The sequence below is a fragment of the Ammospiza caudacuta genome, chromosome 5 (genome assembly GCF_027887145.1).
Source record: "Ammospiza caudacuta isolate bAmmCau1 chromosome 5, bAmmCau1.pri, whole genome shotgun sequence".
NCBI classification, from domain to species: Eukaryota; Metazoa; Chordata; class Aves; order Passeriformes; family Passerellidae; genus Ammospiza; species Ammospiza caudacuta.
The window spans coordinates 11,496,735-11,509,127 of record NC_080597.1 but is presented as its reverse complement, the minus strand read 5'-3'; the positions used below and the strand labels follow the sequence as shown (position 1 = coordinate 11,509,127).

At 47.2% G+C, this 12,393-nt stretch overlaps 1 protein-coding gene across 2 annotated transcripts in view; it reads left to right on the top strand.

Moving 5' to 3' along the window:
- The first annotated feature begins 10,944 nt into the window (after positions 1-10,944).
- Positions 10,945-12,393, top strand: part of DENND5B (DENN domain containing 5B) — a 105,427-nt gene continuing 103,978 nt past the window's right edge. For both annotated transcript variants that reach the window (XM_058804570.1, XM_058804569.1), the window contains exon 1: positions 10,945-11,184. In XM_058804570.1, coding sequence (XP_058660553.1) covers positions 11,073-11,184 — 112 coding nt within the window. In that variant the 5' untranslated portion in view covers positions 10,945-11,072. The remainder of the gene's footprint in view (positions 11,185-12,393) is intronic.

Below are 12,393 nucleotides of genomic sequence, written 5' to 3'. Positions count from 1 at the left end.
GATGTTAGAACCAGAAAATTTTCTCATTTAACTACAAGTAATTAGTTTTAATTGTACAGATTCCTAGCATGACACAAGAAAGCCCCAATACCAGTGATAGCTGCTGTGCCTCTTGTAAGAGTCTTAACCTTTCAGAACAAGCTTTGTGCTGATTATTTTAGTAAAGTATCAAAGCCTGCCATCCATGAGAAAACAAGTTTAATTTGCAAAGGCTTTTTGCTTTAGATGGTGACATCTTAAGAATTCCAGCTACAATTTCTGGTATCCTGTGCAAAGTACCAGAAGAGTGCTGGAATTTGCTCTGAGGACAAGGACACCTTTGATCAGCACAGAACATCGATTTGGTGTTATCATGGAGGAGTGCAACACTTGCAAAATGCAGCTGTAGAGTAGCACACAGGGGACTCCCGGGTGTCCGAGGGAATTAGGGGATTACTGGCTGATGCTACAACCACCCAAGTGTCTGGGGAAATCTTGTTTGAGCCAATTAATAACAAAGAAATGGAGCTGCCCAAGGACAGAGAGGAAGGCAAGGCACAGAGGAGCTACCTTCACGTCAGCAAGCCCACAACCCATGAGTTTTCACAGATACAAATGTTAAACTCAAAGGAAGGCAGGCCAGTGGCTCAGCAGCCAGGTGACCTCCCCAGGTCACTCTTCCAGCTGGTACAGGTGACAGGGCCAGCTGCTCCAGTTTGCTGTGGTGAAAAGCCCTCAGTGGAAATTCACCAGGGGGAAAATGGATGGATTTAGGACGCTGTTGATTTGTAAAAAGCATTCCAGCAACTCAATATGAACAGTCAGGATTTGCACATCAGGCTCAATTTGTGGTTGCCCAGAGGCTGTGGAAGCAAGTCATTATCAGAATGTAGCTGGTGCAAGTAGCTAAGGTAAAATTGAAGCTGAGAGCTCTAGCTAGGTAAGGGAGAGGCAATTCAGTTATTCTGTCATGCCTTCAGCTACAATCCAACTTTAGAATAGCAGTACATCTTTTGCAGTTGAAGAATAGGCATCTTAACAACAATCACATATTACCTGTGATGTGTCTTGAAAGCACTACATGTGCTTTTCATAGGATTACTTTTCCCCACTGCCTTGCCAGGTTAGAAGCAGGAAGGAGCAGCAGCTAGCAGAGATGAAGCCATCAAGTGCCTTCTAGCAGTGGAGGCAAGAAGGGGAATTTGTAAGGTGCAGCTATTTATCAGAGTGGAGGTGGGATGAAGTGAGGATAAACTGTATTATCTGACCTTTGTGCTGCTGTAGATTCAGGTTTTCTGGCACAGAAAATCTCTCCTCTGTGAGAGCCTTATTGCTAAGAGTGAGAAATTGAAAACTACTATCTCTGAGCTCATTCTTGATTTTGTCTTTTGTTCGTGTCTGTGGTTGAAGTATCCTTGGCCTTTGCTGGCTGGATTTATTTGTGTGCAGTCAGACATGAGAGTACATTTTTAGCATGAATGAAGATGTGAGAGATGCACAGAGTCAGGTGGCTTGTGTTTCTCTTTGGTCCATTTTTGGATACTTGTTTTTCTCTTCAAACTAGAGGGTTCATATTTTCAAGCCCTATTTTTTGAAGTCTCCTTGAGCTAGAGGGACTTTTGTTCTCATATCTCAAGCAGGAATGACCCTTGGGCTCCTCAGTTTCAGATCACAGCAATATTTTGTAATAATCAGCTGAGTAATGGTTGTGCCTGGCATCAGAGCCTTTGTTTGGTGGTTATGTAATTGTTTTAGACATTTTTGTGTGTATGGCTCCTGCAAAGCCCTGAAAGATGATGGAAGCTGAGTAAATACAGGCAGCCAGAGAAAAAGGCTGCTTAGGCACCATGGAGTGTCTCTGTGTGGTCTCCAGACAACAAGTAGCTAAGTTTTCCTGAATGATACAAAATCATTCTTCATGACCTCATCCCTCCTGACTTCCTGGGACAGTAAAACCCATCCCATCTGTCTTCCCTGTGGCTTTGTCCCACATTCACTCCATGTGTGATATATCAAGGGTGATATGCAAATCTCATTATTTCTGGGTATATATTAGTCCTTAGCTTTTCCCAGACAGGCAAAAAAAGCATCAAAGACCAGAGCTGAGCCAACACTTAGTCTGGAGCATGAGATCATGACGACCAGCTGGGGCCCTAATGCAAGTGATGCTTCCCACTCTTGGCTCTCTGTGTTGCCAGGCAGGCTGGATTCACTACTGGTTTAAACCTCTAACTGGTCTTTGACAAATTCTTCTTCTTCTGACTAATTTCTTCTCTTTTCTCCAGGTAGAGTAATTGCTCCATCTTGCTCCAGAAACAAATCCTGAAACCATCGTACCTTTGGCCATCTGATTTTAAGGATCAAGCAGTTGGTGCCAAGGGGCAAGGTAAGCAAATCATATTTTTAAGGAGCTGTATCAGTTCACAGCAGCTGGTTTGCTTTCACAATTCAACTTTTCTAGTTTTCCACTGGTGTTCAGATCCAGGCAGCAGCAGAACTTTTCCCTTCACCTTCCACATGTTAGTCTGCCAGAAATTTGGACCCAGGGACAGAGGAAACAGCGGGGATCTGAGACAGACAAGGCAGACAGGTGGTGCTTACTCTCTAGAGCATCTAGAGGAAGCTCTTTGCCAAGGACCTGACACAAATGCTTCCTCTTTTGGCTGATGTTTGCTATTGTGTCTTCGGAGGGTGTCAGGGTCCTCAAGAACTGCAGTTGTGAGTCAGGGTCATGCTATGTCAGGGCCTGTGCTATTCATTATTTTGCACTAATATCCAGAGGAAATCAAGTGATACCACTGCAAGGAAAGGAGAGGACACAAAACTCCCCCACAACACCAGCCAGCTCCCTCACATGATAAACAGGGTGAAACTGAAGTTGGATGTGACCAAGGACAGAATAGCTGCTGTTTATGCACATGGAGGCATGGAAAGGTCATAAGGAGCTGAAAAAACTCAGTCTTTGAAACTCCTCTCAGTTTCATTGATATTCTACAAAGCATTAGCTCCACTGGCTTTCTCACTCATACTTATGCAGCATATCCTCTAAAATGGGGTGTTTGGCATACCTCTGCTTTAGGATACAGGCAACTCTGTCACTTTTGTCTCAATAGATTTCAAACACACTTGTGAAGAGACAGGTAGTTGCCAGAGGTCTTTTCCAACCTAAACTATTCTATGGGCTTGAATTGCAAAACAACTCAAGCTGATATTAGCCCACATATAATGTCTTTGTCTAACTCAAGCTCTTGCAAGTTCAGTGTGTTAGCAGTACACTGCAATTTCATTCCCTGCAGCAGAGGACATGGTGCAGTGACACCCAAAACCCAAATGGTATGTTGGGAGCAGCTTGCTTCCAGCTGGACCTGTTTTCTGCAAGGCTGGGCAGGTTGCAGGGGAGCTGCTTGGACGCCTCCTTGTCACAGCTCCCAGGGCTCTGAACAGCAAGGGAACTTGAGAACCCCCAACCTTCTGCTGTGCAATCTCCAATGCAAGCAGCTGCATCAAGTGGAAGCAGCAGTGTCACCATCACACTAAAGCTCTGTCACTGTGACAGCAGTGTCACTGTGACCCTCTTCAGCTGTGGCACCATGAACTGGTGCTGGGGGAGCCAGGACAGAAGTACCTGCAAGTGAAATAATCCTCAGTATGAATAAATGGCCCAAGAATAATGAAGCACACAGGCTCTGTTATCTTCCAGACAAGAAGGTAAGCACTTCTACCACTGAAATCAGCACATCTCAGCTGTGTGTGCTGAGTGTCAGGGCCTTGAAGGCATCAATGGGTCTTACTGGCCCTGGCTCTCCCCCACCCCTTACCCACAGCCCAGGACTCTGTTTCAGCACCTCTGGGGCTGTCAGTCCTTGCCTAAGCAATGTCACTGCAGGGCTGGTCTCTAGCTCCCTAAAGTCCTGCTCAGTCCATTCATGGATCCCCAGGAAGCCATCCCAAGGTTGTGTTTCCAGTCTGGCTCCCTTCAATGTCACCCATGGGCTGACATCAGAGTTGGAGCTGCCAGACACTCTGGCACCAAAGGTCATCCAAAGCCTTCATCCCTGCAGGATAGTGTTGAGCACCAGGAAGCCAATGGCTCTGATCTAGCTGGGAAAATACTTTTTACTGAGTTTTCCCAGTAAGAGCTGAATTTTAGCCTGGAGGGAGGTACTGAGCTAGCTCATTGCCACATTAGGTAGTGTCAAATGCTCCTACCCCCAAAGGATGTGCTTGATGGGAGCTGCAGGAATTGCTCAGCATGGATCTGGGCTTAAAGAAGTTGTGACTATTGCTTTGCAAGGAAGTCACTAAGAAATATGATCTTCAAGGAGAAGCAAACTGCTTTGATCTCTGTCCTTCTGGTTGAGCTCCTCTGTGTGGGCTCAGAGCTGATTTCCAGTAAAGCATGAGCACAGCCAGCACAGAAAAGCTGCAGTGTGGCTGCTCTCAGTAGTAACTCTCCTGAGCAGCAAATACTGCAAGGACATGTGCTGGTGGCAGAGAGATATGGCTGGACCTGTGGTTGTAAATGTTTAGATTTTTGCTAAAAGCACTAGTAGGGGAATTGAAACAGACCCTTGATTAGTATGAACTGCTTCTACATTCAGAACAACAGCACTGCAATGATGTGAACACGGAGGACAGAGGAAAGGCAGTCCTTGCTAAATGACATAACAATTCACAATGCATATTCATTGCAGGAAATACTTTTCATCCGTCCTTGATTGCATGTTGTATATTGGCTATGGATTCGATGGCTTTGGATTTCTTTAGCCTGCCCTTGGGCTTTCAAATGTGCTAGGATGCATTGTAATGTAGATGCAGGGTGTCTGGCACTTCTTACTGAATGAGGCTTCAAAGGGAAGTTTGAATCAGACTCTAATTACATTTGTAATAATGCCAAAGGCATTTTGACAAAGGGATTACCTGCTGTTCATGGACAGATTTTGTCCAGAGCACTTGAAACCCTTGGGGTTGGTTCACGCTTCTACTGGTATTGGCAGACATGGGATTACCTGATTTTTGGTAACTGAGGTAAAGGCAGTCAATATTTGTGACTAGGCTTTGAACACAATGGTGTTACTCAGGTAGATGTGACAGCCTGGATGTATCTTCTCTGGAAGCTTTCCCAGTGCCAGAGATGATCTAACTGGGAGCACAGACCACTGGCACAGCTGTGCCTGAACCCCTGCCACTGCAGACAATATTGCTGTGGGCATGTGGTCCAAGCAGCTTGCCAGGATTCCCTCATGCCTTTCTCCTTGCCACAATATGTGCCTTTGAGGCTCTAGTGCTTTAGAAAGAAGCACACAGCCTTTTCCTCATGCTTTATGTGGGGAGTTGTATTATGTTGCAAGACTCTTCCACCTTCTCAGGTCTTGTAACAGACAGTTTGGGTCCTGGAGAACTGAAAACAGAGCAATTGGAGTTTAGGGGCAGGGAAACAAACACCTTCAGCAGAGAGCAGAAATTAGTTTGAAATGCAGAACAGAGGTTTGCTGTCCTCACTGAATGCCTGCCTCGTGCCAGGCCTGGTGTGAAAGGCATCTGCCAGCAGATGATGGTGTTGGGAAGCGTGGCTGGAGGGATTTGGGGCTGCTGCCCTGCAGAGGTGCATCTGCCTCGGGTGCAACGCCATTGGGCCAGCCTGGGGAACAATGGAGCTTTGTGCCTGGCAGATGTTCAGGCAGTGTTTGCTTTCTTTTCCTGAGGGCAGTTGAAACACAGTGACCTGATTTGCACAAGGCCTTCTGCAAGTCAGGTTACAAGCAATTTGGCCAAGGTCATGCAGCGAGTGAGGGATGCTGTCAGAGACAGATGGAAATCTCTGTGTTCCTGCTTTAGCTTGATGGTCCCAGCACAACACCTCCATCAGGGCATGACATGCTGGTGATTTATCCAAGCAGTACTTTGCTCAGTAGGTTTTATCTCAGTAGCAGTGGGAACAGTCTGTGTCTTGTACATCCAAAGAGCAGGAAGTGTACCTTTCTCAGAGCAAAATAAGGTCTTTGATCCAAGGATCTTGGCAGTGAACCATACAAAAGGTAATGGTTACATATGATCTTTCTCCTGACTTCATGGAGTGAGGAGGGACTGGAGCAAGCCCTCACCTGCTTGGCAGGAGAAGGTGCATCTCACAAGCTCAGTATAGAATTACAGGCAGAAGTGGAGGAAAATGGCAGGAATCACCACAGATTTTTGCCATACTGTGCCACTGAACATGGGGAAAGAGCTCCAAAACCTCCAGAAACCAGGCCTGGCAAACCCCAGGACTTACCTAGGAGTGGTTTCTGTGTGAAGTCTGACCTCTGTGTGCCCTATCTGCCTGGGGGCTGCTGTCGCTTCTCCCCTCCAAGACTAAACCCTTGAGGAGGCTGATTCAGGATGGGGGGAGGTTTGAAAGGCCAGAGAGACCAGCCCTGAAGCAGAGCTGCCCACTCAGCAGAGGGATGAGCTGCATGCTGAGAAGCCTGGCTTGCAGCATGATGATGATGTGAATGAAAACAGACAACACAGTTCCATCCCTGCCTGTATTTTGGGATCTGTTTGCTGATGGTAAGCTGGATGCACTCAGGAGAGGCAGACAAGGCTGCAGATTTGTTTGTGAAGGAAGCAGTGGGAGCACAGAGCCAGCCCCAGGAAGGAGGGGGGAAGAAGGTGCAATAAACTATTGCATAATTTCAGTTGCCTCATGAAACCTCTCCCTCAAGGATCCTCTCAGAAAGCAGATAACAGTGGAATGCATCTATATGTGTTTGGAATGCAAGGCCATGTGTGTGACGAATGTACATAAAATTAATAAAATGCAATGGGCTACAATAGGGAATTAGAGATTTAAAACCTTCAAATTTTAAATCACTGGAGCTTCAGCGGTCCTGTGGCAGAGATTCTGGAAAATAATCATGTTTTACTTTATCTGTAAGTCTGCTGGATGAATAATAATTACACAATGTGGCAGACGAAAACCATGTGCTTTTATTTAAGCTTAATCTTCATAGATATGAGGCAGTTATAGAAGGTGAGCTGCTTGCTTTAATGGTATTACAATTTGATAAGATATTAGAATATGCCCCTGCAGTATCTGCTTTCTAAGCAACGATGGATTGGGCTGGAGGAAGTGTTCTTTGCTTTATGCCTTATGGTTTATTTGGGTTTAGACCCTAAGGCAGCCAACACTTCTCCCATGCTCTAAGCAGTCTTCCTGCATAAGCTCAGAGAATGAAAATTGCATTCTTTATGAACCTCTTTATAAAATCTTCTGCTGTTGTTTTTTTTTCCAACTTCTGCTATAGACTCTTCTGCACTTTGTGCCAGAATGACTTGGATTTCAGTCTTACAGTCCATCCTTAACCCATCCTTATCCCATGACTATTCATATCCAGATCCTCATGAAGGAGTTGACAACACTGTTCCACTGAAAGTCAGCCAAGGGTTGGAATGTCCTGAGCCTTACCAACATTCATGTTGCATCTTAGTGGTTTTCCTTCCTTCCATCCTACAGGATCTCCTGACCCCTTAGATACTAGAGCAAAACAGGAGAGGCTTTCAATGGAAAATCAATGTGGCTTGGCAGCTTGTGAAAGATCTTAGAGAGGGAACTGTGGAGCTGTGTGGAGGAGTGAGCAATCCATCACAGCAGCATGATTTCCAATTCATGGAGGAATGATGAAGAAAATAGAAAGTGAAGCAAGAGTGTCACAGCAAGGGGAAGGGACGTAACCTTTAAATTGCAGGTTTTTCCACCTCTGTGAAGCATTGGGCATTGGCTTCTTGCAGAAGTAGGACAAAGAGCTTGATGGTCTGATCTTTTATGGCAGATCCTAGGGGCAGGGGGAGCTGACACGCTTGTTAGCATTTGACCCAGTTTAAACTAACGGGTTCTGAGGAACAAAGACTGACTGAGAGGTTACTGAGAGGGAAACTTGAACCAAATTGACATTGAGAGAAATATTCATGGCTAGAGATACAAGTACCTAAGGAAGAACAAATCTGCCGAGCCAAAAACCTTCCCTTGCTCTGTTGTACCAGTGACAATCCAGCTGGTGAAGGAACAAAGCTGCTGCCACAGGAGAACAGACCAAAATGAAAGGTCACAGGCAGACCTGGTCTATGCCAGTAAGTTTTTTGTGCCTGTCCTAGTCTGAAATCCTCAGTCCTACCTTATCCCTGTTCCTTGGAGCAACTCATAAGAAGTTCTGACACTGCTTTGTGCTCTGCTGTGCCAGGGACAAACCTCATCTCCCCGGGGTTATTGTTAATATGATTTGATTAGAGGACACCCATTCAAACCCCTTGTGGAACTTTAACACTTTTTGTTGGTGAAAGGAAAAAAAAATACTCATAATCCCAGCCAGTTATCTCAGATCATCCTAGATGTGTCTCATGGCACAATCCTATCAGGCACTGCTGCCTCCCAGGCTGTACAAATGTTTTCTCATGGCATTTGCCTGATTAGTTAGTATGTGCAGCACTTTGTGGTGCTTTTAGTCCTCATCTCTGTTTTTCTCTCACTCTTGCAAGAAGCTCCACAGCACCTTGGTGGACCTGCAGTGACTTCTGCAAAATTTAAGCACTCGGTGTTGCAAGTAGAGCAGAAGTATTGAAAGCAGGGCAGCCTTTTTAAGGAGGCACTGGTGATCACCACAGGGTGGTTTTGGATGGTGAAAGGACAACCAAAATGCCTAGGTTCTGCTAAAATATAATAAATTACAGATTCCTTGGGATGAGAGCCAGGATGGAGGTGGGAAAAAACCCATGAGAGTGCAGAAGAGATAACCAAAGGCAGCATGCAGTATCTAAGCTAGATCAGCTTGGGGGGAAATATTAGAACAACTTAGATGGAGGGGTTTAGGTGAGAAAATCCAGGCCTGGGGACATAACATGGCTTACCAGAGCCCAGGCAAGCTGGATCTGCTGGCACTGGTTGGCAAAAGATCTGAGTGGCCTCATTAGGATGACTTTTGTGCCCAGATCAGTTGTCTTAGGAGAACAAATCAGTGCCCCCACAAAATTCCCGCACAAAAAAGTGTCTGTGGCAGCTGCACGTATAGAAGTGGGGGGTCAGCCTCACAGCTAACCCAGGAAGGATGAGTTTATTAATTTTACACCTCCAATCCCATGTGTTGTGCTTTTCCTCTTGTTTAATGCTATATGCACTACTGATTTTATTGAGATTGAGGTGTCTGTGAACTGAACTTTATTAAAGAAAAAAATGCCCTGTACAGAAGACAGCTAAAGCAAAACAATTTAGAACCAGCTAGCAGCTGGTTTTTACTTAAGGTAAAAAGGTCAGAACTATTGTGTTAATTTTTGGGTTATTTTTAGAAGCATCCTTTAGAGGGGCTGATGAAGCCTCTGTCCTGGACTTCCTGGAGACATCCATGCCATTGGGCCTCAAAAAACAAACATACCTACAATATAAGCACTTGGTTTTGAATGAGAGTCAGAGACTGACTTGTCAAGCTCTTACCATCTGATCCAAAGCTGAATAAGCAAATACAAGTTAATAAACAAACCAAACTAAATAAAACAACCTAGCTCTGGTGCAAAGTCGAGAAATTTACCAGTCTCACAGAAAATTTCTCTGCAGCTCCAGAAAGGTTCAGGTTGCTACTGAGTGCTAAAACAACAAGAACTGGGGATTGTGAGAATTTGTCTTCTTTTTAATTTTTTAAATTTTTTTTAAATTGGAGATTGAAGTTATTGGGAAGGGAAAAAATTAGTTTAGCTCCTGTCTGCTTTCATTAGAACACTAGAGGAAGCTGAGAAATAAAAGAGCATAAAATTTGTCAATTTGATGAGATAGAGAGAGAGAGATGCTGACCTAGGTGGCTTCGAGGTCAGACAGTTACCCCATGTACCTCCATAAAATGACACAAGGTGGATGAATTATCAGTTTCCTTGTAGGCATTTTCTTATCAAAGGCACTTGTTAAACAAGGACAAATATAAACCATAAAAAGAAAATACGTGATTCACACTGCTAAGAGGTAAAATAAAGGGGTCATAGGAGTCCACAGTAAGAAAATGAGAAGACTGTAATTATTACAGGTGGCATGGACCAAGACTAACAAACAGATGAAACACAAAAGAATAAAAGTGAGAATACTGACTAATATGATATCCAGAATGCTGGATAATACCGGAATACTAGAAAATACTGAATTATCTTTATGATATTCCGATGTCAGAATTATTGACATATGGGGGGGGGGGGGGAATCTTATCACTTTGGAGAAGAAAAAGTTAGAACTTCAAAAGAATCATCTCTGCCACTTTAAAAGTAGGTGCCGCTCGCGGACAGAGTTGTCACTATTTTGGCATCGGGCGATCCTAACGAGAAGAATTCTAGCAGCGGGGGTAAAATAATGCTGATTTATTTCTGGACGCGGCACAATGGCTAGTAAATCTTAAATAAACTAGGAACGAAGCAACATTTTAGATTTTTGCTTTGAAACGGAGTGCGAGTAGCCCAGGAATAGCTCTCCCGTAACGTGGCACGGGTGCCATCCATCACGGCGCGGGGATGGAGAGCGCACAAAAGCCATCCCCGTGGGTGGTGGCTGCTGCTTGCACATTGGGCTGGGGAGGAGAAGCAGCCGCTTCCCCCGGCAGGATTCCCGCAGGAAGCGCTCAGCGCCGGGCGGGGCTCGGCGCGTTCCGGCAGCGGGGCTGCGGAGCTCCCTCCTGGGCCGGGGGGAAGAGACATTCCCGATAGGAAGCGGCACCGTCTCCTGCTTTATTTAAATAAAGCCAACCACTGCGGTTCACACGCGGGGGAGCTTTAGGCTTCCATCGCGGATACAGCGGGTGACAAAGGCGCCCGCGGCTCTCCCCACACGCCGGGAACGCGAGCCCGCGGCGCGGGGCGGGGGCGGCCGCGCAGGGTTTAAATGCCCCGCGGGGGCGGTCCGGCAGCGCGGCGTGTCCCGCCCGTCCCCGCCCCGCTCAGCTGACAGCAGCGGGGCCGCCCGCCCGTTCTGTGCTCGGTGCCGCCGCTCGGTGCCCGCCTGCGCGGCCCCGCCGGGGATGGGGGGCGGCGCGCCGTGACCGGCCCGAGCCGCGCTGCTGCCGCCGCCTCACGGAGCCGCCGCCGGCGGGATGAGCGGGAGCGGCAACCCCGGGCCCGGCGCGGCGCCCTGCCGCTTCGCCCACTACTTCGTGCTGTGCGGCATCGACGCGGAGAGCGGGCTGGAGCCCGACGAGCTGGCAGGTGAGCCTGGAGGCCTCGCCCGCGCCGCTGCGGCTCTCGGCGGGCGTGCGGGATGCGCTGCCTCAAAATGTCTGCTCCCCCCGAGGAGGGCAGGAGGAGGAGGGGTCGCCGCGCCGGCGGGAGCCGCTGGGAGGGAGCGACTCTGGAGGATAAAGCATCCCCCTCCGGAGGGGCTGGTGGAGCATCCCCTGAGGATGTGGGGAGCGTTCGGCCGCGGGATGCGCCGATCCCCGCAGGCCGGGCTGCGCTGACCCCGCTGGCCCCGGTCCCCGACGGTGGCGGGGACAGGCAGCCCCCGGCGGGTGCCACCGGCAGAGAAGGGAACCCAGGGTTACGGAATTGGAGGGAGCCGAATGACCGAGCTTTCTGCCGGGGCAGATGGGTTTTCTTCAGTCTCTGCGCTGGAAAGGAGGGGGAGGGATCTGGGGAGAACTGAATATATTAATGGAATCGCATCTTTCTTATGTATATTCGCACCTTATGTCTACTCAGAAATAGTCTTCCCGCATTCTTCTTTCCTTCTCTACCCCAAAAACGTTACAGAAAAAAGGAACAAAACTATTGTTGCAGGGTCAAATACATTTTCTAAAATGTTTATTTTTGATGGGTTCATGACTGGATATGAGCTGATTATGTTGGCATAAGGCAGCAGTTCTTCCTCAATGTCACTTTTGTTTATGCAAGAGAAACTAAGTCAGGTTTTGACATACAAAATTTGATCAACTTCAGGCTTAATAACAGGACTTAATTGCATGGAAGCTGTTTCCTCATGGAGTTCCGAGTTTGGAAGTGTTTAAGTGCCTATGTTTGCCCATTCCCGTGCGTTCTCACTGCAGGCAAAGGAGCTGTGTGTGGCTGGAGTTGAAAGCAGCTGTGAGCCCCTCTGCCTGGCAGTGAGATCCTGAAGATGGGATCCTAATGAGGTCTCTGCAGCTATTGCATCAGGAAGTACCTTGCCTTCTGGTTGTGTAAGAGAAAGACACGATGATCTGTATCACTGGTCAATGTACACTGGTTGAAGTTCATGTTTTTGTCACCAGTGAAAGGGGTGGATGCACTTATGTTTCCAAGGAACAACTTTCCAGGGAGCCTTATCTTGAGGCAGGGTAACTAAGTCTCTACCCTTGGCAGGGAGCACACACTACTGTATGGAGGTGGCCCTGGGGACTCCAAGTTGAAGCATTAGCTAAATGTACTTTCATCTCTTTG